This window comes from Phytophthora cinnamomi (genome assembly GCF_018691715.1).
Source record: "Phytophthora cinnamomi strain GKB4 chromosome Unknown Contig57, whole genome shotgun sequence".
NCBI lineage: Eukaryota > Oomycota > Peronosporomycetes > Peronosporales > Peronosporaceae > Phytophthora > Phytophthora cinnamomi.
In genome coordinates this window covers 253,174-273,739 of record NW_027150990.1, presented here as the reverse complement: position 1 = coordinate 273,739, position 20,566 = coordinate 253,174, and the positions used below count along the sequence as shown (strand labels likewise).

Here is a 20,566-nt window from a genome sequence, read left to right as displayed (position 1 = left end):
CGTCATACTTGATATTTCGCTGCGTCCCCGGTGTGGCCACACGCGTAACATACTCATCTTCTTTACGGCGCTGGTACCTAATTACAGCATCCAAACACTACTTCATAGACATCGAGCTGTGTAGGTCAGCCTTAAACTTCCCGAATAAATTCTTCAATCGATTGTTGGTGTTTTTCGTAACACCAACAATCGATTGAAGAATATGGAAGGTCCATTCGATACAGTGGAACCCACATATCTTTTGAAGCCATCCAATTGACATCAAAGTAGCTCCATAATGTAGTGCGACCCTCACGGCATGCAAGGGCTTTGAACTCCTCTGCGTGGTTCTGCAACTCCTCAGACGACTTTGAATACACCATGTTCGATACACGGAAGTCCATCTGCGCCAAAATGTCGCTTGAATACGTCCCGTACTCTTTGTCATCTCTGATGGCATCACGCAGCCACTTTATCACATGGAAGTGACACAGTAGAATGCGCACGCCGTGAAAAATAGTTAACACCTCGGTTTTGTTGAGGTCTTTGTCAACCATGATCAGTGTCAAATGCGTCCCACGACCGGTGGTACGTTTTCAAAGGTGAGACGTAGTAAAGTTCGTCGTTTCAATCAACAAACGCCCTTTTACGACTACCGCGAGATGCCCCAGAATTCTGATCACTGCTCCCGGGATCGTCGTCGCTGTCGTCTTCTCGACTCAAAGTGTGTTTGCCTTCCTCTCCTGCATCGCTCGCGCAGCTTTCGTCACCACTATGCTTGACAACATCATCCTGGCTGGCGAACATATCCTGTCCATTCTGGACGATCTCACTTTGAACATATCCTGTCCATTCTGGACGATCTCACTTTTGCTTGCATTCGTAGCTTCATTTCCCGGTGGTGAGCTTCCGGTGTTTTCGGCACCAACGTCTTCGCTACTATTTGAACTAGCCTCGATTTGCAGTTCTCGCAATTTGTGCGCTGTCTTCTTGGTACGAGCCATCGTTGCAGCTGTAACCGTTGCTGCTTAATAAAAAGAAAACATACCCAAATATGGTCAAACATGTGCCAACCATGTTAGTACGTTTCGATACTTCATGATGTCAAGCAGGGGTACTGGCTGTACGCGAATCAGCGGCAGGAGGCAACACGTCAGCAAGAAAGCTGAGGGGAACTAAGAGTAACAGAGAAAAAGAGGTGTTAGAAGCTTTCAAGTGCTGATTCAAAACGCAATGGATACCTTCTTCTATTCTGCAGTCAGAAGTCTCGGTTGCGTATTTGCCCTTAGCGTACCCAGTGAACGCTCGGGTGTCGCTCGGGTGTTACGAAGTCAAAGTAAACGCGTATCAGCTTACACCTTTATCTGCATTCCAATGGGTAGTTGCATCACCTGTACCTCTTCACGCGAGTAAGTGCGCCGATGGAACAGGCCGTGGAAGCGTCTGGATGGAGCGGGGCAGGGGCGCGGGGCAGGGTCGCGAGGCAGGGGCGGGGGGAGCACAAGCTGCCATGAATAGCATACATGCACCACAATCGTTGTGAACACGAACTGTTAGCGCGCTAAAGAGCAAGGGGGTACACTACTACACCTTCGACGCAGGGCCAGTAGTGCGCTTGACCGACGGGGGGGCGTTGCCAGCGGCTCCGGGCCGGGGGGAGGGGGGAGAGGTCCGCCCTCTTGGTGACGTGTGGCCGAAATGGGTGGCCGAAAAAATGAAATGAAATTTAAAATGCATAAATTACACACAGGACATACATGGTTAGAAACATGTATAAAACATAATGAGTAAAACATGGATCGTATGTTTTCCGTTGTAGAATTCAGATGTCAATTCACCAGCCTGTAACCAGGTGACTGAATCATTTCACTTCAAGGCATCTGCGACGTATAACACGTAGTCATCTTGATTTTGGCTACGAATATCAACTCTGCAATAGTGTCTAAGGCAGCGGGATGGACTGAGCGCTGTGGAAGACGTTCAGTGGGTCGTACTGTCGCTTGATCTGGCGCAGGCGCGCAAAGTTGTCGGCGCCCCAGTAGAGTTTGCCGTAGTCGGCGCCCAGGTCCAGGTCGCAGTAGTTCTGGTAGTTGCCTCCGTCGAAGTATTTCTCGAGTGCACCGGCAAAGCCGCGGATCCACTTGTAGGACGGGGAGTCCTCGGACTCGCCCTTGTTGGCGCCCACACCGATCTGCACGGACCAAACCGCGTTGCGGTGCGCCCAGGGCGTCATGTCGTTCTTCTGGAAGGCGAAGACGCCACCGTACGCCTCGAACTGGGTATAGGCCCACGTGGTGTTGGGCAGGCTGTCGGCCCAGTGCAGCACGGTCTGCACGCCCTCGTCGTCCAGCACCGAGTTGGAGTAGCCGCCCTTGATCTTGCTGTAGTCCTTGTCGGCCGATGTCAGGTGGTGCGACACATTGAGCGAGCTCAGGTCGTCGCACGTGCCCTTCCACGCGTAGGCCTTGGTGGCGAGCTGTGAGCAGTTGTCGCGGCGGTCCAGCGACTTCAGGCCGCCGTGGTCGAACAGGCCCGAGGCGTTGAGCAGCACGTCCAATTCGGCCTTGGAGCCGAGGTACTGGCCAGTCATGCGCGCGCCTCCGCCGTCCACAACGAACTGCGTCGTGAGCCTGGAATCAGCCGTCGGGAAATAATCCATCCACGCGCGCAGCACCTGAGCACGCACCGAGACGTTGAACTGCATGCTGAACATCGTCACCTTGGGCATCGTGTGCACCTTGATGGTGAAGAGCGTGACAATGCCGAACGAGCCGGCACCGCCGCCGCGCAGCGCCCAGAACAGGTCCGGGTTCTCCGTAGCGGACGCCGTCACCACAGTGCCGTTGTACTGCACCACCCGCATCTCGGTGGTCTGGTCGGCCGCGAGTCCGTAGTGGCGGCCCACCATTCCGTAGCCTCCGCCGCTGATGTGTCCGCCGATTCCGACACTGGGGCACGTGCCGGCATTGAAGTTGTAGCCTCCGAGGCGATCTAGTTCCGTGTAGACCCAGGCTAGACGCGCGCCGGCCTGAACCGTGGCCAGAGCGCAGCCCTCCGCCTTGTTTTCCGACACCAGGTTTACGTCCACCATGTCGGCGATGTCGATGACCAGCGAGCCGTCCATGGACGACAGCACCTCGTACGAGTGACCACCGCTGCGAGGCACGGGGGCAAGACCGTTGTTCACGGAGCATTTGACAGCTCGCACCACATCCTCCTCGGAGGTGGCGAAGTAGACGCCCAGCGGCTTGCGGTCGATACGCGCCTTGGGACCCGTCGCGTAGTCTTCGTAGAGCGGCGACTCCGACACGAAGAAGTTGGTGTTCTCCGTCAAAGTACCGTTATCATTGCTGCTGCTGTTGGCGGCGCTTTTGTCCATGCAGTCCTCGAACGCCTGCAGCAGCGACGCCGTGTCCTTCTGTTGGGTCGTTTGTGCCAACGTTGCGGCGGCTGCGAGAGCCGCAGTGAAAAGCACGGCGACTCTGGAGAGGAACACCATCGTCGTGGGGGACTTGGTTGCGGTGTGGCAAATTCCGGAATGGACGAACGATTAGGTGCACACCAGGCTGTCAGCGGGTGTCCATTCCATTCCAGCGGCCCGCTGGAATGGACTAGGCACAGCAGCCAGCTTGAAACGTACTGCTGGCCATCTCAGGGGGCCCACAATCTATTAGTCAGTGCGACCTAAGGAAAAGCCGGTTACCCCCAACAAGCGCGTGATCCGGTTCACTCAAATCTGCCTGGTTCGTGTAGTGTCGCGGCTTCATGGCTTATCATAGATTTTGTATGCATTCGCCAACATGCGAATGCGGTGGATCCTTGGCCAAATCTCGATGAAAGCGAACCGATCTCAGGATACGCGAACGTGTACTAGTATGGTTTAATAAGACGGTCGCAATACAGAACCATATGTATTTGCCTTACTACCAGTACTGTAGTATGCTACAGTACCTTACTCCACTCATCTAGTTTTATGTAAAAGCTGTCCGACTCGGACTCCGAGAGCAGCTCCACCGCGCGTGCTCAGGGACTAAACAGCAAAGCCCGACTCGCATCCAGCCAGGCCTTCAAAGCGTCTCGGCATCCGAGGATTGCATACGCAGGCCTGCCCGAGCGTATACATGGCGTAATACCGTATTAATACACGTAACTCCACAGACTCTGACAGAGGGCAAGCTCCTGCTTGCAGGGAAAACAGCAGTGTGATGCGTCTGGGAGTTCGTCACCACGCAATGCGTGGCTTGGTGGGTGTTATTCGACAGCAGGTACGATGTGCCTCTTTGCCGAAGTTTTTGAAAAGGCATCACATACGCGGCATTTTTAATCCACGTCGTGTCAAAGGCGACAAGGCTCGCCGCCTGCGTGTGGCCGGCACTGCATGCATCGCAAGTAGGCAGACACCTTTGGCTTCGCAAGCATGTGGATTCGGATAAGGTCGTTACCCCGTTGGCTACCAACGGGTGAATCAAGTCCCATTAATGACGGCTGAGTTCGATGGTTCATTAGAAGGGTTGGCATTCAGAGAGGACGACGGGGGTCTGCGAACAGCATGGCCTGCAACTAGTGAGGAAAAAAAATCGTTGCGCAAGGGGAAACCCTCGGAAGTCTTGACCTTATCTACCGTGTGGATTTCGGCTTCTCGGTTTCGTTTCGGCCGAGCTAAACGCACATAACAACTCATGACGGGGGGGAAGGGTACAAGTGGGTATGGCGGCTCAAGAGAAGGCGTGATATCCCAGGACTGAACCCTTCGTGCGTTCGCCAACTTCCGCCCCCACTTGATAGTTTGCGTTGTGTGTACATTTTACATCAGGATTCGTCCATACACCTGGGCAAGAGGACGGAAGACTTGGTAGCGAGCTGAGCTTATCTCCAGTGGGCAGGACAGTATCAAGTAGATATTTGCATGCCACCAGCACCGCGAATTGTGGATGCAAGCAGGGTGCTAGCGCATTTGTCCAGTCGGTCCGTAGTCCATTCATTTTCCGTTGAACGGATAACGTTGGACCCAAATTGCTGGAAGTGGTAGTGGCCTCAGCTTGGAATCATGTTTTGCTGCCACGCCGTGCCAATACGCCACGGAGGTTGCCACGCAGGCGATGGGTGCATACGATGATAGAACCCAACGCATTCGTCCACAGAGCTACCCGTTTGGAAACCCCCACGCGCTCCAACATGGTTCTTGGCTTGCAACAGCATTAGGGCCACTCCAGACAGCCTAAAGCAGGTTCCATCGAAACTTACCGCGGTGGTCAGATCGCAGGCCCAAAACGCAGGTTGCGGAGCGCGCAGCGCAGGCACTACAATCGAACGCGGGGGGGATATCGCGCCGAGCCTTATCCAGCCGTGGGAATCGGCGGAAGGAAGCGTGTTCACCGAAGCTTCACCTCCACCGAAGCGGGCATCGCAATCGACCACGACGACTGGACCGAGCGCCAGCCGAACCCCGTGGTTATCGAAACAAAATGAGGGACGCGAGCGAGTCCAGTGCAGTTGCTGGCACAGCTTTCGCGTCGAGGAACAATTGCTCTCTGCAGACGAAGTGGGGGCTTTGCGCAGTGACAGTAGTGGGATGATAGTCGCACAGCAAGACTTGCAGCAAGTCAGGCGCAGCGCTACACGAACGCTGCCTGACCTGCACCACCTTTCCTCCTGGAACGGCACCATGCATGCTGGGCCAGCAATCGTGTCAAAAGGACAAGAATCACTGGTCTCAGGTCACTGTGCACAATAATTGCCGCCGTTACGCTGGACTTGTGATCATGCGCACGCGCGAAAGGCTCAGCTTGTCGGGTAGCTAATGCGCCCTTTCAAAGTTTACCATTGGCATGGCCATCCTGATCCCCAGCGACCGTGATCGCGGCCGCACACTTGTAAGATGGAGAGGCGAGCTTATCCACAGACACCCGCAGTTAGCTAACAGCCCCAGTGCTGTCAAATGCTATGCCGGCGCGAGAGATACGAGCTGCGCTGCTCGGGTTGTTTCCAGGAATGTCGGCGTGTGCCTACCTTCGTGGTGCTGTCCAGTTGGCGTCCGACCCGTGAGAGGGTGCCACCTGAGCCCTCGAGTCGATCCGCGATCGGCGTAGAGTTCAACTCGCGGTCACCACTTTCCATTCCGCGCACAAAGCCGCTGGCTGGCCCACCGGCAGACAATTGATCCCTTTTGCCAGCTCTCCTGCTCGTGCATCGGGTTCCCGGAGTCTGCTTGACGAAAATCAAGCGCCCGTAACTGGTATCGGGTAGAGTCGAAAGGCAAGCGAGGCACGGATCGCACGAAACCGCGATCATCAAGCCGGCGCCTAATCCAGTCCGAAACGGGATCGATCACCAACCGGTCGGCACTCTTGCACTCGCCTCGAACTACACAACACACCATGAACGGCTCGATGAGCTCATTGACAGCAACCATCACGTCGGCCCTGGCGCTCAAGCCGTCCACGGTCTACATCTTGCGCGTCGAGGACGCCAAGACTCGAAGTTGGCACATCCGTCGCTGCTTCTCGGAGTTCTGCGAGCTGCGCGAAAAGCTCCTCGCTCTAATCGACGATGAGATGGCGACGTACCTCACAAGTCCGGAGATCGACATCGAAAGCAGCTTCAACACCAGGTCGAACATCAGCTCGAGCGCCAGTGCCAGCTCCAGTGCCAGCACCTGCACCAGTATCAAATCATACCGTGGCAAGCACCGCCACCACTCGCCTGCTCCCACGTCGGATCGATTCGCCTTCGTCTTCAAGCAGTTCCCGCCCCGAAAGCTCTTCGGCTCTCGCTCCAAGCGGGTGATCGAATCGCGCTCCCTGGCACTCAACCGCTTCTTGCAACAGGCTCTAGAAGTTGTCGAAGTTGTTCGCCAGCGCCAACTGATCGCGATCTGCTTCAGCATGATGACCCACATCGAGACGTTCCTAGAGTGTGGAAGCCACCGAGCAGCGGCCCCGCGTGTTGCTCCATCACGAAGCGTCGACTGCAACAACATGAAACCCGCCCGACGAGGAACCGTGTCGCCCAGTGCTGCTAGGAGGACGTCGGCTGCAGCGTCACTGACTCCAGGTTTCCACCACTACCCCTTGGTGCCAACTCCAGCCTTCACCATGACGTTGACGGACCACAAGTACCAGTCCTGCACCAGCAGATACCATCTGAGCTCTAGCAGCGACGAAGATGCAGGAAGCAGCGACGACGAAACTCAGCGCTTCAACAACTTCGACTTCACGCGGCGATTCTACCGGGAGTTCGGGCGTCAGGAAGAGCGCTCGGAAATCTATGCTGATGAATCGGACGACGACGAGGAGATGCAAATGCTCAAAAAGACCTGGAGCGCCATGTTGGAGAGCGAAACGAGAGAGCGCAAACTGTACCATAGCGGAAGTCATTTCGCGATGCTGGAAAGCGGACACTCACCGGCTGAGACCTGGGCGAAACGCATCGAGATTGCAGGCATCCACAACGCTGCCAAGTCCAACGCAACCTTGAGCGCCACCTGCCCAGCTCGCACGGAGAAATCTTCTGAGCCAGCCTCACACAGAACAGAGCAGCGTCTGCGTCGACACCGCTCACACCAGCGAATTCACTTCCCAACCTGTGCCTAAGCAGCTTCTGCTGCACACGCCGAGCCGGCACTCTGCGTACAATAATCGTGACGAAAGCTAGTCAGTGAATTAGGAGTGAGTTGGTTTGAAATGCCTCATGACGCCACGGATGGGACGGCTGGTGCCTAGGCCATCGAAGGAAGTGACCGCCACCGTTCCTAGCTTGGCTCCTCACCATGAAACTATTAGGAAAAAGTAATCTAACAGGCCATAGTACCATTAATTTGTCGACACCCTCGAACTCGCCAAGCTTTCAGATTCCATGGCCTCCTCCTCCAAGATCACCTTATGTGCAATCTGCACGATACGCTCGAAAGCTACGTCGGAGTAGCGACGCCAGCAAACATGGTCGCGCCACTGACGCGTCGGGAGTTGCGGTGTGGTCAACCCATGAAACACTTTAGCCACGGCATAACTCGTCCATTTGACGCCTTCGTCGTTGCTTTTGTTCTCCTCATCGCTTCCCTCAAGTGGGCCACTACCACCTAGACGGAGTTGTACCAGTGAACGTGTATCCCGCTCGATGGCATCGATCAAAGATTCCGTTAGCGGTCGCAGCATTTTCTGCAACAAACGCTCGTCATCGTCCCCTTCAATGTCGTTTCCATCAACTACAACATCACCATCTTCCTTATCATCGTCGTCTTCGAAGTAGCGCACAAGTTTAGTCTCGAGAGAATGAGCCTTATCCTCTAGATCTTCTTCATCCTCTTCATCGTCACCACTGCGTCCTGTTGTCGTCGGAGATGGTGCCGGCAGCGCTGCAGCGTACAGTGCTCCATACAGTTGAGCAAGGCGAGCAAGTTGACGTGACTCAAGGTGTTCGTGCTTTGCGTACAGCAGTTTTGTCCATCGATCCACGACTTCAACTTTCATCTCGTCGCTCACATCAACCCTCCAGCTCAACTGCAGCTGGAATGCTGGTTGTGAAAGCGAAAAACGCTGGATCTGACCAGTTTGTTGAGCTGCTCTCATTTCTTGTAGTAGTCGCCGCTCATTTGTTGCGGCAGCCACGGCAGCAGCATTGGTTTCGCCCGCTTGTTGAGCGTCAGAAGCTGCTAACAGGGTTGCAGATTGTTCTCCATTGTTGTTGGCACCAGTTGTACGTCCGTACCATTGCGCGACTTCGTGAAGGTGGCAGTCAATGACCCAAGAGCTCAGATATCCATCCTTGCGATGAGTCACACGAGCATTAGCTAGTTCCTTGCGCTGTACCGCTCCGAGCAATAACTTCACCGTTGATTGCGGCCCTAGCTTCTTAGCTTGTGTGTCCAGCAGCTGCAACGTACATTGACTCATACTCAGAGGCTGTAGTGTCACGCGTAATCCCAACTCGCCGTCCTTCTCACGCTGCGTCTCGAGTGCGAGCAAGGTGAGAAACGTCTCGAGCGTTGCCGCTTTCAGGTCAAGATGGCGCTCCAACCAATCACGCTCCAAGGACACAAGCGTCAGGTCACTACCAGCTCTCTGACCTCTTCCCGAACACTCCACAGCCACGACGTGCTTTTTACTTACTGACGTAGGATTCACCTGACTCTGGAAAACAAGTGTCAAAAGCCTCCGAAGTTGGTCGCGATGCAACGCTGTCGAAAAAAGCAATGACCGGAAGTGCACTGCGTCTTCATTCAGCAGGTACAACAACGCTCGAGCAGACTTGCCGTCGCGACCAGCTCGCCCAATTTGCTGCACGTATCCCTCCACAGACGACGGCATGTGAAAGTGGACGACAGCTCGCACATTCTTCTTGTCAATGCCCATACCGAAGGCGATAGTGGCCACCACAACTCGCACTCTGCCTCGTGCAAAACCTGTTCGAACCTTTTCCTTCGCTTCAGGGGCCATGCCAGCATGAAATGCTACCACTTTTCCGGACGTACGCCACGCATTGGGCAATTGCTCACGTAGCAGAGCTGCCAGCTCTTCAGTTTGTCGTTGCTGGTGAACGTACACGATGACACCTCCACCACCGGCCTTAGAGGATTGTGAGGACCCCTTGCTTAGCTCGGGGAGAATTTGGACGAGGTGTCGTAGCCGCTCGTCATTTGATCGGACTGATCGAACTTCGAGCGCCAAATTTCTTCGTTGCCACGGCATTTGTAGCACCATGTCGCTTTCGTTTTCACCGCCTTGATCTTGAAGCTGTCGACGAGAGCGCAGTTGATGAAGCACATCATGCACAACACGCCGCGAAGCCGTGGCAGTCACACACAAAACGCACTGAGCGTGGCGGAAAACCTCTGCCAACCGCAGGTAGCTAGGACGGAAGTGGTGGGACCATTCTGAAACACAATGCGCTTCGTCGACACAAACAAGTGCCAAACGAGCGCGGACACGCGGTAACGCGAGCAGTGCTTGCATGCCAGCGCCCAGAGCCTTCTCTGGCGACAGGAAAATCAGTGAAAGTTTGTCTGCAAGTAGATCTCGCACAAAAGCTGCATGTTTCGCCTTCGATGAATTTGAATCAGAGCCAGACGAACCCGAAAGGCATACGGAGCGAGCCTTCAAGGGGGCGGGAAGACTCTCATACTGGTCGTTCATCAGCGATATAAGCGGCGAGATCACGAGCGTAATTCCAGGCAAGAAAAGAGCTGGGAACTGGTAGCACAGTGACTTACCAGCACCCGTCGGCAACACAAGAAGTGTGTCCTTGCGGCGCAGCACTCTTGAGATAGCCCACTGTTGACCAGGACGGAAATCGGCATGCCCGAAAACTAGACGCAAGTTGGTGAGCATTGCCCCACGCTGCTCTTCTTCAGTAGCTTCAATATCCAGAGGAACACACTCGATGGCTTCCGCCTCTGCTGCTGACTCAGCAGCGCCTCCAGAAGAAGACGCCGTGAAGAGCGTCTGCAGCGCAAGCGGAACGTGGTCGTCTTCCCAGAGAAAGAAATCGCAGCGACCTTCATCAAATGCCAGCGGGCACGCAAAAAATCGGCGGCCGTGGTTTTTGTTCTTCTTCTTGACCTCCAGGCTCTGGCAGACCAACGCGTGATGACACCTTGGCGGCTCCAAAGGCTCGGCTTCCTGTTTAGGCGCATTTGACTTCGGCACGTCTTGAATAGAAAGACCACGAACTTTCTCGGCTTTGGCCAGCGCCTCCAGACACTCTTCGATGAAATCCACGCCATCATCAGCCAACATCGACTTTTCCTTCTTACGCTGTTGTGTGCCGTTCGCATTTACAACGGGTGCGATCCCCGTGGAGTTATCACCCGTAGCTTCATCCAGCGGGTTTTCATTGCGTGCCCGCAGATAAGCTGGTCGCTTCTTCGCGCGCCCCGAGCTGCCCTTGAACCTCTTCCGCATGTTTAGCTTGACAAAGTTGTCACTAACCGCACGTTGTGCGTCGTCCGCCTTCCAGCGCTCAAACTCCGCGGCCTTCCCGGCATCACGAACACCATCACGACCTCCGTCGTTACTGTCAGATGGGGCATCAAAGTCGTCTAGAGTGAACTCACTGTTTCTATTCGTCGCGAAGCCCCACGCTTCCTCTTCCTTTTCATCGTCACTTGGATCAGCTTTGCGTTTGCCCGACACATTTGCATCCACTACCACCATTTCCTTGTCTTTATCCCCCATCGCATCCACAGTAGACAGTCCTAACGAAGACATATTGGTACCTGCATTTCCTCTGGATAAAATGCTATTGAGCTCTTCCTCGTCGCCCCCTTTCTTCTCGTTCTGCTGCTCTCCGAAAACCTCCTGGAAGACGCGATCGAAGCCCGTCTCTTGGCGTTCTCTCTCCTGCTGCTTGGCTCTCTCCGCCGCCTCGTCCTGCGGCTTCTTGACTGCCCCATTGCGCCACAATTGCTGCCGTTCTTGCACCGACATTGAGAGGCCTAAAGGGCCTCCTTTTCGGTCATTGCTCGGCTTCTGCTGCGTCTTTTTCGCCGATTTTTTGGCGTCTGAAGCTTTAACGACCTTATTCTTTGCATCTGTATTGACTTTCTTCTTCTTCTTCTTGTCTAAGGCGCGTAACAGCCACGCAGCGTCGTCTGCGCCTGAGCTAGAACCTTTTTGAGCTTTGACACTTTCGTTTGAGGCCTTCCCGGCGCTCCTCCGAGGCGCAAAAAGACCTGCAGATGCGCCGGAAGACGGAGAAGATGATGCTACTCGAGACGCCGCCGGACGAGCGCCAGGGGCGGAGGACGAAGCGCTCGATGCGGCCCCAGGAGCTGCCTGCCGACGTGGCCACATTTTGTCCGAAAATGAAGTGGCGCCAACGCCTCCGATTGGTCAATACACAGTAAGAAACCTAACGCGATATTGTAACCGTTACGGATAGAGAGTTACGTACACGTAACGCGCACATAATTCAAATAGACCAAAAGTTGACACCATGTCGATGGCGACGGGAGCGAAGGCGCTGAGCGCCATCGAGTTCTTGCGACTGTGCGGCCGCCTCAAAGTGGGTTGACTGAGTAACTATGTAGCTGGTGATGTGTTGCACTTGCTGCGTGAAGGAATCGCAGTGGAACTATCTGTGGCGACGGGTATTCGATGTTAAACCTTGTGTCATTTTTGCGCTGCTTGTCCCCGTTGCAGACGCTCAAGCGCACGGGATGGGTGAACAACAAGGTGGCGCTGCCCGAGTCCGTGGCCGACCACATGTACCGCATGGGCATGTGCTGCATGCTGCTGGACGACGCCAACGAGACCGTGAACCGCTCCAAGTACGTGGCGGCGACTGTCGCCCGTCCCTGGCCAATCGTTATCGTCGTGGCGATGGAGGTGACTGCGGTGCTGACGGTTGAGCGTCTTGTGTTGCGGTTGGCAGGTGCATTAAGATGGCCATTGTGCACGACTTGGCGGAGTCGCTCGTGGGCGACATCACACCTCACGACGGTGAGTGGGTTTCTGCGCTTGTGAGAACTGGTGAAGGGGTTGGCTTTGTTGTTGACGAAGGGTGTGTATTGTGCTGGCACTGGCTAACGTTAGGTGTTGCCGAGGAGGACAAGCACCGCATGGAGAAGGTGCGTGAGGGCGGTTTGTCCAGGGATGGTTGAGTATGGAGGCGGCTAGGCTGACGGGGTTCTTACTTCCACTCTTGCCACTCTGACGTTGCAGGAGGCGCTGGACGAGATTTGCAGCACTTTAGGAGACACTCCGTCCGCTGCGGAGATCCGTGCGCTTTGGAACGAGTATGAGGCTGGGTCCACCGAGGAGGCCAAGATCGTGAAGGTTTGTCAACCTCGTCAATTGTGTTTGCCCCCCGTCAGTTGCATTTGCTAACGTATTGTGTGCGCCGGCTCCTTGGCTATTCACTGCTGCTCTGCAGGACTTTGACAAGTTCGAGATGATCCTCCAAGCTGACGACTACGAACGCGGTGCGTGGCCTACCGGCTACGAAGTTTCCCACGCCATTGCTCATAGTCGTTGCACCTTTTTGCCGTTGATGCACTTGCAGCCCAGAACGTCCCGCTGGACGACTTCTTCCAGAGCACCAAGGGCAAGTTCCGCACGCCGCTGGTCCAGTCCTGGGTGGCGGAGCTGACCACGCAGCGCGACGCGCGCCTCGGCAATACCGAGCAGGCCAAGAAGTAAGTCGCCATCGAGCCAGTGCTCGGTGACGTACGCTGATAGAAGTGACGCGTTGAAGCGCAGCGCGTCGCTGCAGGCGGTGAGTATGCGGTCGACGTCTCCCCATACAAAGTGCATGCAACGGAGTGATGGTCAACTTCAACTTCGGTAAAAACACACGGCGTAATTACGGTTCGAAGATCTTAGTCGCACTTAAGCGCGCATACTGCTCAAAACCGGTGGAAAACCGATCCGATGTGCGGTCGAGGGCTAGGGCTGCGAGCCAAGACGTGGCCGGTGGCCGTCAGTTCCGATTCCTCCCCAGAGCGTCGACTGTCCTCCTCCGCCGTCATGACCCTCGCCGCCGTGCCCACCGCCTCGCTGCTCGCGGAGCTGCAGAAGCGCATCGAGTGCGCCAGCAAGAAGGAGCGCCGCACCATCTTCATCGGTACGCAATGCAGCCGCAGCAAACCGTAGGAAGCTTCGATCCTGTGACACACACTGACGCGCCGCCTTTCGTGCTGTTGCAGGCCCCCCTGGCTGCGGCAAGGGCACACAGTCGCCCCTGGTGAAGGACGAGTACTGCCTGTGCCACCTGGCCACCGGTGACATCCTGCGCGCCGCCGTGGCCGCCGGCACCGAGATGGGCAAGAAGGCCAAGGCCGCCATGGAGTCGGGTGCCCTCGTGACCGACGAGATCGTGGTCGGCATCATCAAGGACGCCATCAAGAGCCCCGAGTGCCGCCGTGGCTTCATCCTTGACGGCTTCCCGCGCACGGTCGTGCAGGCCAAGAAGGTGCGCACGAAGACAGGCTTTGAAACAATCCGTCCTTGACGCTGACGCTGTGCTGCTTGCTCTATTGCTCTGTTGCTACATTTATTTATTGTGCAGCTGGACGAGATGCTCGCTGAGGAGAACACCTCGGTGGACGCCGTCATCAACTTCAACGTGCCGGACAAGGTGCTGGTGGAGCGCATCGCCGGCCGCCGCGTGCACCCGGCCAGCGGCCGCAGCTACCACGTCAAGTTCGCTCCGCCCAAGGTGGCCGGCAAGGACGACATCACTGGCGAGCCTCTGATCCAGCGCAAGGACGACAACGAGGCCACGCTCGGCTCGCGTCTCCAGGCCTTCCACAAGCAGACTCAGCCGGTGATCGACTTCTACCGCAAGCAGGGCAAGCTCGCCGACGTGGACGCCCACACGGACATGGCCAAGGTCACGGCCCAGATCCACAAGAGCCTCGGCGAGGACTAGATGGCTACCGTCGACAGTGTCACTCCTGATGGCGGACAGTAGAGCAAGCTCGGCTCCGTGCAACAATATACGCTGCAGTTGGAGCTGCGGCTTGCTAGGCTCGAACCTTGCGGTTGGCGCTGCTGGCCTGCAAGATAAACGAGCACCCTCACCAAGAGCTGCATGAATGAACAAGATGTCTGCACTTGCTGTAAATTGTGTCCTCATCTTGTTGACATTGACGTCAAAGATCGGTCAAGCAGAGCATATGCCCAGCAGCGCACCTGATCCCAGCGCCCTTTAGACTCGCCTCGTGGCCAATCAAACGCCACCACACAAACAGTGACATATCCCCTCTTGAGTGACACATCCCCATGCGTGTCAGCCGCAGATCTGCCCTGCGTCATCGGCAGTGTATCATTCGCGACGATGGCCAAGAACGCGCTGCTGAACCTGTACCTGCTGGCCTTCAACGGCGCCTCGTGCGCGGGCTGGGCCTACGTGCTGTACCTGACGGTGACCACGGTGCTCAAGGCGCATGAGGCCGGCCAGGACTGGAGTCAGGTGGCCCAGAGCACCTGGGACGTGGTGTCGTTGCCCCTCAAGGTGGTGCAGACCATGGCCGTAATGGAGATCGTGCACGCTGCCGTGGGCTTCGTGCGCTCGCCCCTGGGCTCCACACTCATGCAGGTGAGCTCGCGCCTGTGGCTGGTGTGGGCCATCAACGTGCTGTGCCCCGTGTCGCGCTACCAGTTCGGCTTCCCGCTCATGGTGGCCAGCTGGGGGCTGGTAGAGGTGCCGCGCTACTCGTTCTACGCTCTCAACCTGTACAACGCGGTGCCGGGCTTCCTTTTCTTCCTACGTTACCACCTTTTCATGGTGCTCTACCCGTCGGGCGTGCTCGGTTCGTGCGGCTGTCCATCCAACGTAGCCTAGACTTTCGGCGAGTTTCCCGCCGTTGCTATGCAAGTGGAAAGCTCACGTTATGCTGTGCAATGTTGTGATGTCTTTTGGACAGGCGAGGTGCTGTGCATGGTGAGCAGCCTGAGCTTCCTGTCCACGGGCGCGTACGCCATCCAGCTGCCCAACACGCACAACATCTCCATCTCGCTCTACGTGGTGGTCATCCTCGTGCTGCTCGTGTACATCCCCGGCCTCCCCGTCATGTACGGCCACATGCTCACGCAGCGCAACCGCGCGTACTCCAAGACCAAGGCCAAGACGGCTTAGATCAGGAGACAGAGAAGATAGGTCGATTGCTGAGCGGCATTCTATCGCAAGCACACCGCGGTCGCTCTTTAGTATCTGGTAAAGGAGTTGAGTGAGGCCGAGCAGATCAACAAGAAAAACTCGCGCTCGTATGCGCGTCCATTATGTCTATATTGATCTATAGCTTCTTGTTGCCCCCTCTGCTGCATTACGCTTTGGTTGCCTAGTGCTTGGCGACTAGGCTAGCTAGCTTAAATCACACTGCAGACGCAGAGAGTTTACAGATAGGTACTCACATATCCACCCTCCGTTTGAGTTACTTAAAAAAAGCTGGAGTTAGCCAGATCCCTGTCGTCTCCAGTCTCCTGTAGCACTTTGCGCGACACAAACATCAGCAACGCACCGATTGCACCGACGACGCCAACGATAACAAGCACCAGCGTTTCGTCCAGAGACTTGCTCGAGGTTGTCGATGCAGCCGATTTGGTACTCTTCTCGAGCGTCTCAGGAGCGTTGGCGGAGCTTAACACCCCGTACGACTGGCCCTGTACAGGCTGTCCACTCGCACTGGAAGCAGACCCAGACGTGGGCTTCGAGTAAATACCGGCAACGTAAGGCCCAGGTTGAGTGGTTTGGGGGTACAGCGTCGGCTCGGACCAGGAGAGCGACTTGATTTCAATAGTCCCAGGGTGGGTGGTAGGTGGAGTGTACTTCGTCTGCTCAGAAGCTGAAGTCGGCGTTGGTGCCCACGTTTTGCTGGTTCCAGTCTTGCCGGTAGTCTTGTCGTGGGCTTTGCTGTTCGAGCAACTATCAGCGCTGCCGTCGTCTGATTCGAGGTCAAATGATCCATAGCTGTCATCATCATCACCCTGCTTAGCGTCCTTCGATCCCTTGCTGTTGGTACTCTTGCTGGGACTGGTAGTGGCGCTCGGGGTGCCGACCTCGTCGTCCGTCGCACCGGATGCACTCGATGCCAATTTGGGCTCCTGTGTCTGGACCAAACTCGCAAAGGAGACGGATTTTTTGTTGGTGCCGCTGTAGCTGCCTGCACCCCACGTCTTCTTGGTGAAGGTGGTGGAGCTCTGCGTCGTGTCCGTCGAAACCACCCCCGCCTCCACGTCGCCGACCTCTACCTGGACTGCGGCGGACCCGGAACCTGTATTGCTCCCTGTTTGTTGCTTCGCACCAATGCTGGTACGCAGCGCTCGGGCTGCGTCGGCCGTCAACAGTAGAGCGAGCGCCACCATCAGCGTCGCCAACAGCGACCGTCGCCGCCATCGCGGCGCCAAGTACACGCACATCCAACGACTGAGCTCCCCTGCCCGCGGGTGAATGTTCTCGACTGCCAAGAGGATTAGTCGAGCAGGCCCAGACCAGAAGAGAAGAGAGGGCAAAGCGGCTCGGGAGCTCTTGAAGCAAGAGTCTTGATGCTCACGAGGTTGTGCTGGCAGACCTTTTCGCCTTCCCGACTTTCCTGTCTCTCGCCTCGTGCGTAGAACGGAGCGACTTGGCGGAGCGGTGAGTCTCCAGCCCAAGTTGCCAACTGGCGCAAAGTTCGTGAACGGGCCTCGGTGGACTGCAGCGCCACTCGCCATTGCCATGCACATGTCCGGCCATGTGGCCACGGACGACTTGCGACTGAACCAGAAAGAGAGACAGCCGGTAGCTAGGAACCTCAGCCACCTGTCCATCATCCTATACCCTTATATAACAATTTGAGTACATGTAAGTGAATCTGGAGGATAATGACAGCTTTTGAGTTTGCAAACGAAATCTCTATATTTGATTCCCCTGCGATAGGAGATTTGATTAATCGAGCGGGACTATGCTTGACTTTTGTTGTGACGCCCTTCGTGCACATGTTGTTATTCGGTGCAGCTTTGCCTTTGACTAGACGTGCCTGACTCGGCCTGCAAGTTGCAGTCCACTGCTGCCGTTCGATGCGATGATGGAGCCCTGCCTTGCTCGAGGTACAGTGTGGTTGAATCTCGAAGGCACCGCACCATGGTGAGAAAAGAAGAGAAATCCGAGCGGGGGGGAATTCAACGCGACGCGATTCGTCGCAGAAGCTGCACCCGTTGCGGTGTGGCAATGGCCACGAACTCGAGCACTGCTGGACGCACGGATCTGCCGCGCTTTTGGTGCGGTGGCTGAATCGACTGGCAAGTGTTCATGATATGTGGAGCCGTGTACGGAAAGCACCGCAAGCACGGACTCGTCTCAACTTGCCATCCCGCGTCGTCTCAATGCAGCAGAGCAAGAATGCGGTGTGCCTCGATCCAAGCTTTAGGATTGAGCTGAACCAGCAGCAGAAAATTGCTCGATGAGTTTGCAGTAGGATACCTATAAAGTAACTAGCCTGCTTCACACAAATCTCAAACTCGCGCAGCACACCATCAGCATTGCCGATTCAGCAATCGTGTCGACTATGAAAAATGTAGGAGTGGACTATTTTATATTTATTTTGTACACGTAAAGGGTGCGTCCAGGCTGTCCAAGGCTGGGGTCCATGCGTATGGCTGAAGGTCCGGCCATAAGACTTATCCGCACGCGTCTGGCAGGTGGAAGATACGTGCAGGTGGAAACCCTCTTGGTCCGCCCAGCCTCTTGGCTCTCTAAAGTTGGGTGTATCTGAGGATACACCCGTCCATCCATTCCTGAAGCTGAAGTTACCGTCGAGGTCAAGCAGAAACGGAGTGACACCTCATGAGAATCTCGATTCGGTGTCAGGGTCGAACAAGTAAGTTTAGTAAGCTTAGAAACTAGGTTTCATGACGAGGCAAGTGCCTGTAGACGGTATGCACGGCATTGCCGAACTCACCGGCATCGTCTCCATCGCGTCGTGACGTTAGCCACCAAGAGCGACTTGACTGGTGGCTCACTCAGCAGCAGCAAGAGCCAACATACTTCTCGTATTATTACGAACCGCTCAAAAGAGTAGAATCGCAGTGGGCCCAGCTATACCACTCACTGCGGACAATGCTGCCAAGGTACATTAATTTGTTGCAAGCAATGATGAGCGTAAGCTACACTTCAGTCCTTCAGATTGGCCCACGCATTCTCTCGCATCTGATCGACTCCACATTCACACTCCAGAGCCGCAAGATGATCATTCGCTCCGCCCTCAAGCGCTCTCCACGCGCGTGCGCCCTGCCGATACAGTTGCTAACTTATTGGCAATAAGTTATTGCCCACTTCGTTGTCGCTTCCGTCCCTTGGTTGCTGCATCGCAGTGCACGTTTCTTTATGTTATCGTTCCGGTGGTATGACTTTCACGTAGATACGCTGTCGTTGGTGTGTAGACACGCTTTACCAAACGCTTTAGACGAATGGCGAAGCCTGCGACAACGTTTTCAACCCCTAGGGCTGCGTCGAGAGCCGAAAGAGACGTAGTGAACGTGTTGGAGCATGCTTGCTGGTTATGATCGTAGCTACTTCATCATGCCACGGGTATCCCACTTATAGTTTACTTCAAGTATTTGGTCTGATACTCGCACCAGAGCTGGAGTGTGTTGTTGCCGATACTTGAGGCGCAAGAATTTGCTGGCTGAGGTCCACTTCAGCCCTACAACTTCTCTAGTTCTTGTAGGCAGCTCCGACAATCGGGTCCCGCGGGTTGTTGGTAGTACGCTATAAAGGATCCTGAGCGCGCGAGTTAGAAACCGCGTCGGATATCGATCGTTGTTTTGCGCTTGAGTCGGTCTGTACAAAAGCAGCAAAGCATTAGCTCTCAGAACGCAACCAAAGCACGCAAATAGGACACGCACTCATGACTACAGTTGCACGGCGACGAGCATCCGGGGGATCGCGTATCAGCTCGTCCAAAGTAGTAGCTCCTGGCACCGATCCGTTCGCATAAATATTTTCCTGTCCCTCTTCCGGTTTCGCAATTGCCAGAGGCTGCTGCGTCTCCAGCGTACACTGTCCACTGCGTAGTCGACTCAGCGTCACGCGTGCATGCGACCCACACACCAGCACCAGCTTCACCTCCTCAGGCGTAACAGCCGACACAAAACCATGGAAATCCTCCTCTGTCAACTTGGACGTCAGCACCACTGCATCCCCCACAGCGAACGTCTCCTCTCGTCCATCTCCACCTCGACACACGAGCTTCTGTCCATCTGCACTAACTGCCACCTGCACTCTTGTCGCTGCGCCTTCCTCCTCCGCCATGCTCGCCACCTCTTGCAGCTCTCGATTGCGCTGCAACTTCTGGCACTCTCCCACGACATCCTCCACAATGCGTTGCGGCGAGGGCAGCACCCCGCCCGAGAAGTGTCTAAAGTTGAAGCTCTTCCTGGTGCGTCGCTGCGCTCGCCGCAGCTGCGTCTCCAGCAACTGAGGCTGCAGCTGTCCTTCGAGCGCACCGGCAACAGCAGCAACTTTTGCCTTCGCTCTGGGCTTTGAGTTGCTCGAAGGGTCGTCCAGCGCCCGCAGCCGCTTCTCGACCCTCAGACGTCGCCGCCGCACCCGCTCCAGCAACTTGCGCTTAAGTTGCAGCCGCTCGCTGCGGAACACGTCCTCGGCCTGCTGCAGGTCGAAGCCCCGCAGCGTCAGCGCGTCGCTGCAGGAGAACTGGAATTGCGCCCGCGCCACCCGCAGCTCGCGCTCGCGGTCGGCCTCGAACGGCGCGCAGCGGCGCACAAACTCGTCCAGCTCGCCGGCGCGCAGCTGCCTCTGCTGCTGCAGCACGCGGTCGATGCTCTCCTGGTAGATCTGGCGCTCCAGCTCCAGCAGCTCGCGCACGTTCAGCTCGCGCCGCGCCATCTTCTATTATAGTCCTTACCTTTTTTTTTTATAGTCCAGGACGAAAAAAACACAGATACTAAAAAATCAAATCATATTCCACAGGACTCTTCAAACAGCATAAAAAATAGTCGACATACTAGTTTTCAGCCAGTTCCGCTTCCTTTAGCGTCATATCAGCCGGAATGCGCCTCCCCGCCTTGTCGTCGCTGCTGGCCGCCGCGCTGCTGGCGTCGGCGGACGCGTCGTCCGTGACGGCAGGCGCGCCCGAGCACCTGGTGACCAC

The 20,566-nt window shown here is 55.9% G+C and overlaps 8 protein-coding genes across 9 annotated transcripts; 4 read left to right on the top strand and 4 right to left on the bottom strand.

The window, feature by feature from the left end:
• Positions 1 to 1,921: 1,921 nt before the first annotated feature.
• Positions 1,922 to 3,478, bottom strand: IUM83_19039 (FAD-binding protein; the record flags this gene model as incomplete). The annotated part of the gene is made up of 1 exon (XM_067944068.1): positions 1,922 to 3,478. One exon carries the CDS (start codon positions 3,476 to 3,478, stop codon positions 1,922 to 1,924), a length of 1,557 nt encoding a protein of 518 aa, XP_067787836.1.
• A 2,878-nt stretch (positions 3,479 to 6,356) lies between these two features.
• IUM83_19038 (Phox homologous domain) lies at positions 6,357 to 7,571 on the top strand (the record flags this gene model as incomplete). The annotated part of the gene is made up of 1 exon (XM_067944067.1): positions 6,357 to 7,571. The coding sequence occupies one exon, from the start codon at positions 6,357 to 6,359 to the stop codon at positions 7,569 to 7,571; it is 1,215 nt and encodes a 404-aa protein (XP_067787837.1).
• Positions 7,572 to 7,790: 219 nt separating this feature from the next.
• On the bottom strand, positions 7,791 to 11,402 carry IUM83_19037 (atp-dependent dna; the record flags this gene model as incomplete). 2 transcript variants are annotated; one of them, XM_067944065.1, is made up of 2 exons in its annotated part: positions 10,093 to 10,097; positions 10,187 to 11,402. In XM_067944065.1, the coding sequence occupies 2 exons, from the start codon at positions 11,400 to 11,402 to the stop codon at positions 10,093 to 10,095; spliced, it is 1,221 nt and encodes a 406-aa protein (XP_067787829.1). The 2 variants fall into 2 exon arrangements, with proteins under 2 accessions (XP_067787828.1, XP_067787829.1); XM_067944066.1 differs by having other exon boundaries at positions 7,791 to 11,402.
• Positions 11,403 to 11,910: 508 nt separating this feature from the next.
• On the top strand, positions 11,911 to 13,115 carry IUM83_19036 (Hydrolase-HD superfamily protein; the record flags this gene model as incomplete). The annotated part of the gene is made up of 7 exons (XM_067944064.1): positions 11,911 to 11,979; positions 12,117 to 12,244; positions 12,349 to 12,416; positions 12,510 to 12,544; positions 12,639 to 12,752; positions 12,850 to 12,898; positions 12,979 to 13,115. The coding sequence occupies 7 exons, from the start codon at positions 11,911 to 11,913 to the stop codon at positions 13,113 to 13,115; spliced, it is 600 nt and encodes a 199-aa protein (XP_067787830.1).
• A 327-nt stretch (positions 13,116 to 13,442) lies between these two features.
• On the top strand, positions 13,443 to 14,346 carry IUM83_19035 (adenylate kinase; the record flags this gene model as incomplete). Its single annotated transcript, XM_067944063.1, has 3 exons — positions 13,443 to 13,539; positions 13,622 to 13,887; positions 13,984 to 14,346. The coding sequence occupies 3 exons, from the start codon at positions 13,443 to 13,445 to the stop codon at positions 14,344 to 14,346; spliced, it is 726 nt and encodes a 241-aa protein (XP_067787826.1).
• Positions 14,347 to 14,754: 408 nt separating this feature from the next.
• On the top strand, positions 14,755 to 15,555 carry IUM83_19034 (3-hydroxy acyl-CoA dehydratase; the record flags this gene model as incomplete). The annotated part of the gene is made up of 2 exons (XM_067944062.1): positions 14,755 to 15,229; positions 15,344 to 15,555. The coding sequence occupies 2 exons, from the start codon at positions 14,755 to 14,757 to the stop codon at positions 15,553 to 15,555; spliced, it is 687 nt and encodes a 228-aa protein (XP_067787827.1).
• A 299-nt stretch (positions 15,556 to 15,854) lies between these two features.
• On the bottom strand, positions 15,855 to 16,835 carry IUM83_19033 (putative secreted RxLR effector protein; the record flags this gene model as incomplete). The annotated part of the gene is made up of 1 exon (XM_067944061.1): positions 15,855 to 16,835. The coding sequence occupies one exon, from the start codon at positions 16,833 to 16,835 to the stop codon at positions 15,855 to 15,857; it is 981 nt and encodes a 326-aa protein (XP_067787834.1).
• Positions 16,836 to 19,189: 2,354 nt separating this feature from the next.
• On the bottom strand, positions 19,190 to 20,301 carry IUM83_19032 (Extracellular signal-regulated kinase 1; the record flags this gene model as incomplete). The annotated part of the gene is made up of 2 exons (XM_067944060.1): positions 19,190 to 19,236; positions 19,302 to 20,301. The coding sequence occupies 2 exons, from the start codon at positions 20,299 to 20,301 to the stop codon at positions 19,190 to 19,192; spliced, it is 1,047 nt and encodes a 348-aa protein (XP_067787835.1).
• Between the last annotated feature and the right edge of the window lie 265 nt (positions 20,302 to 20,566).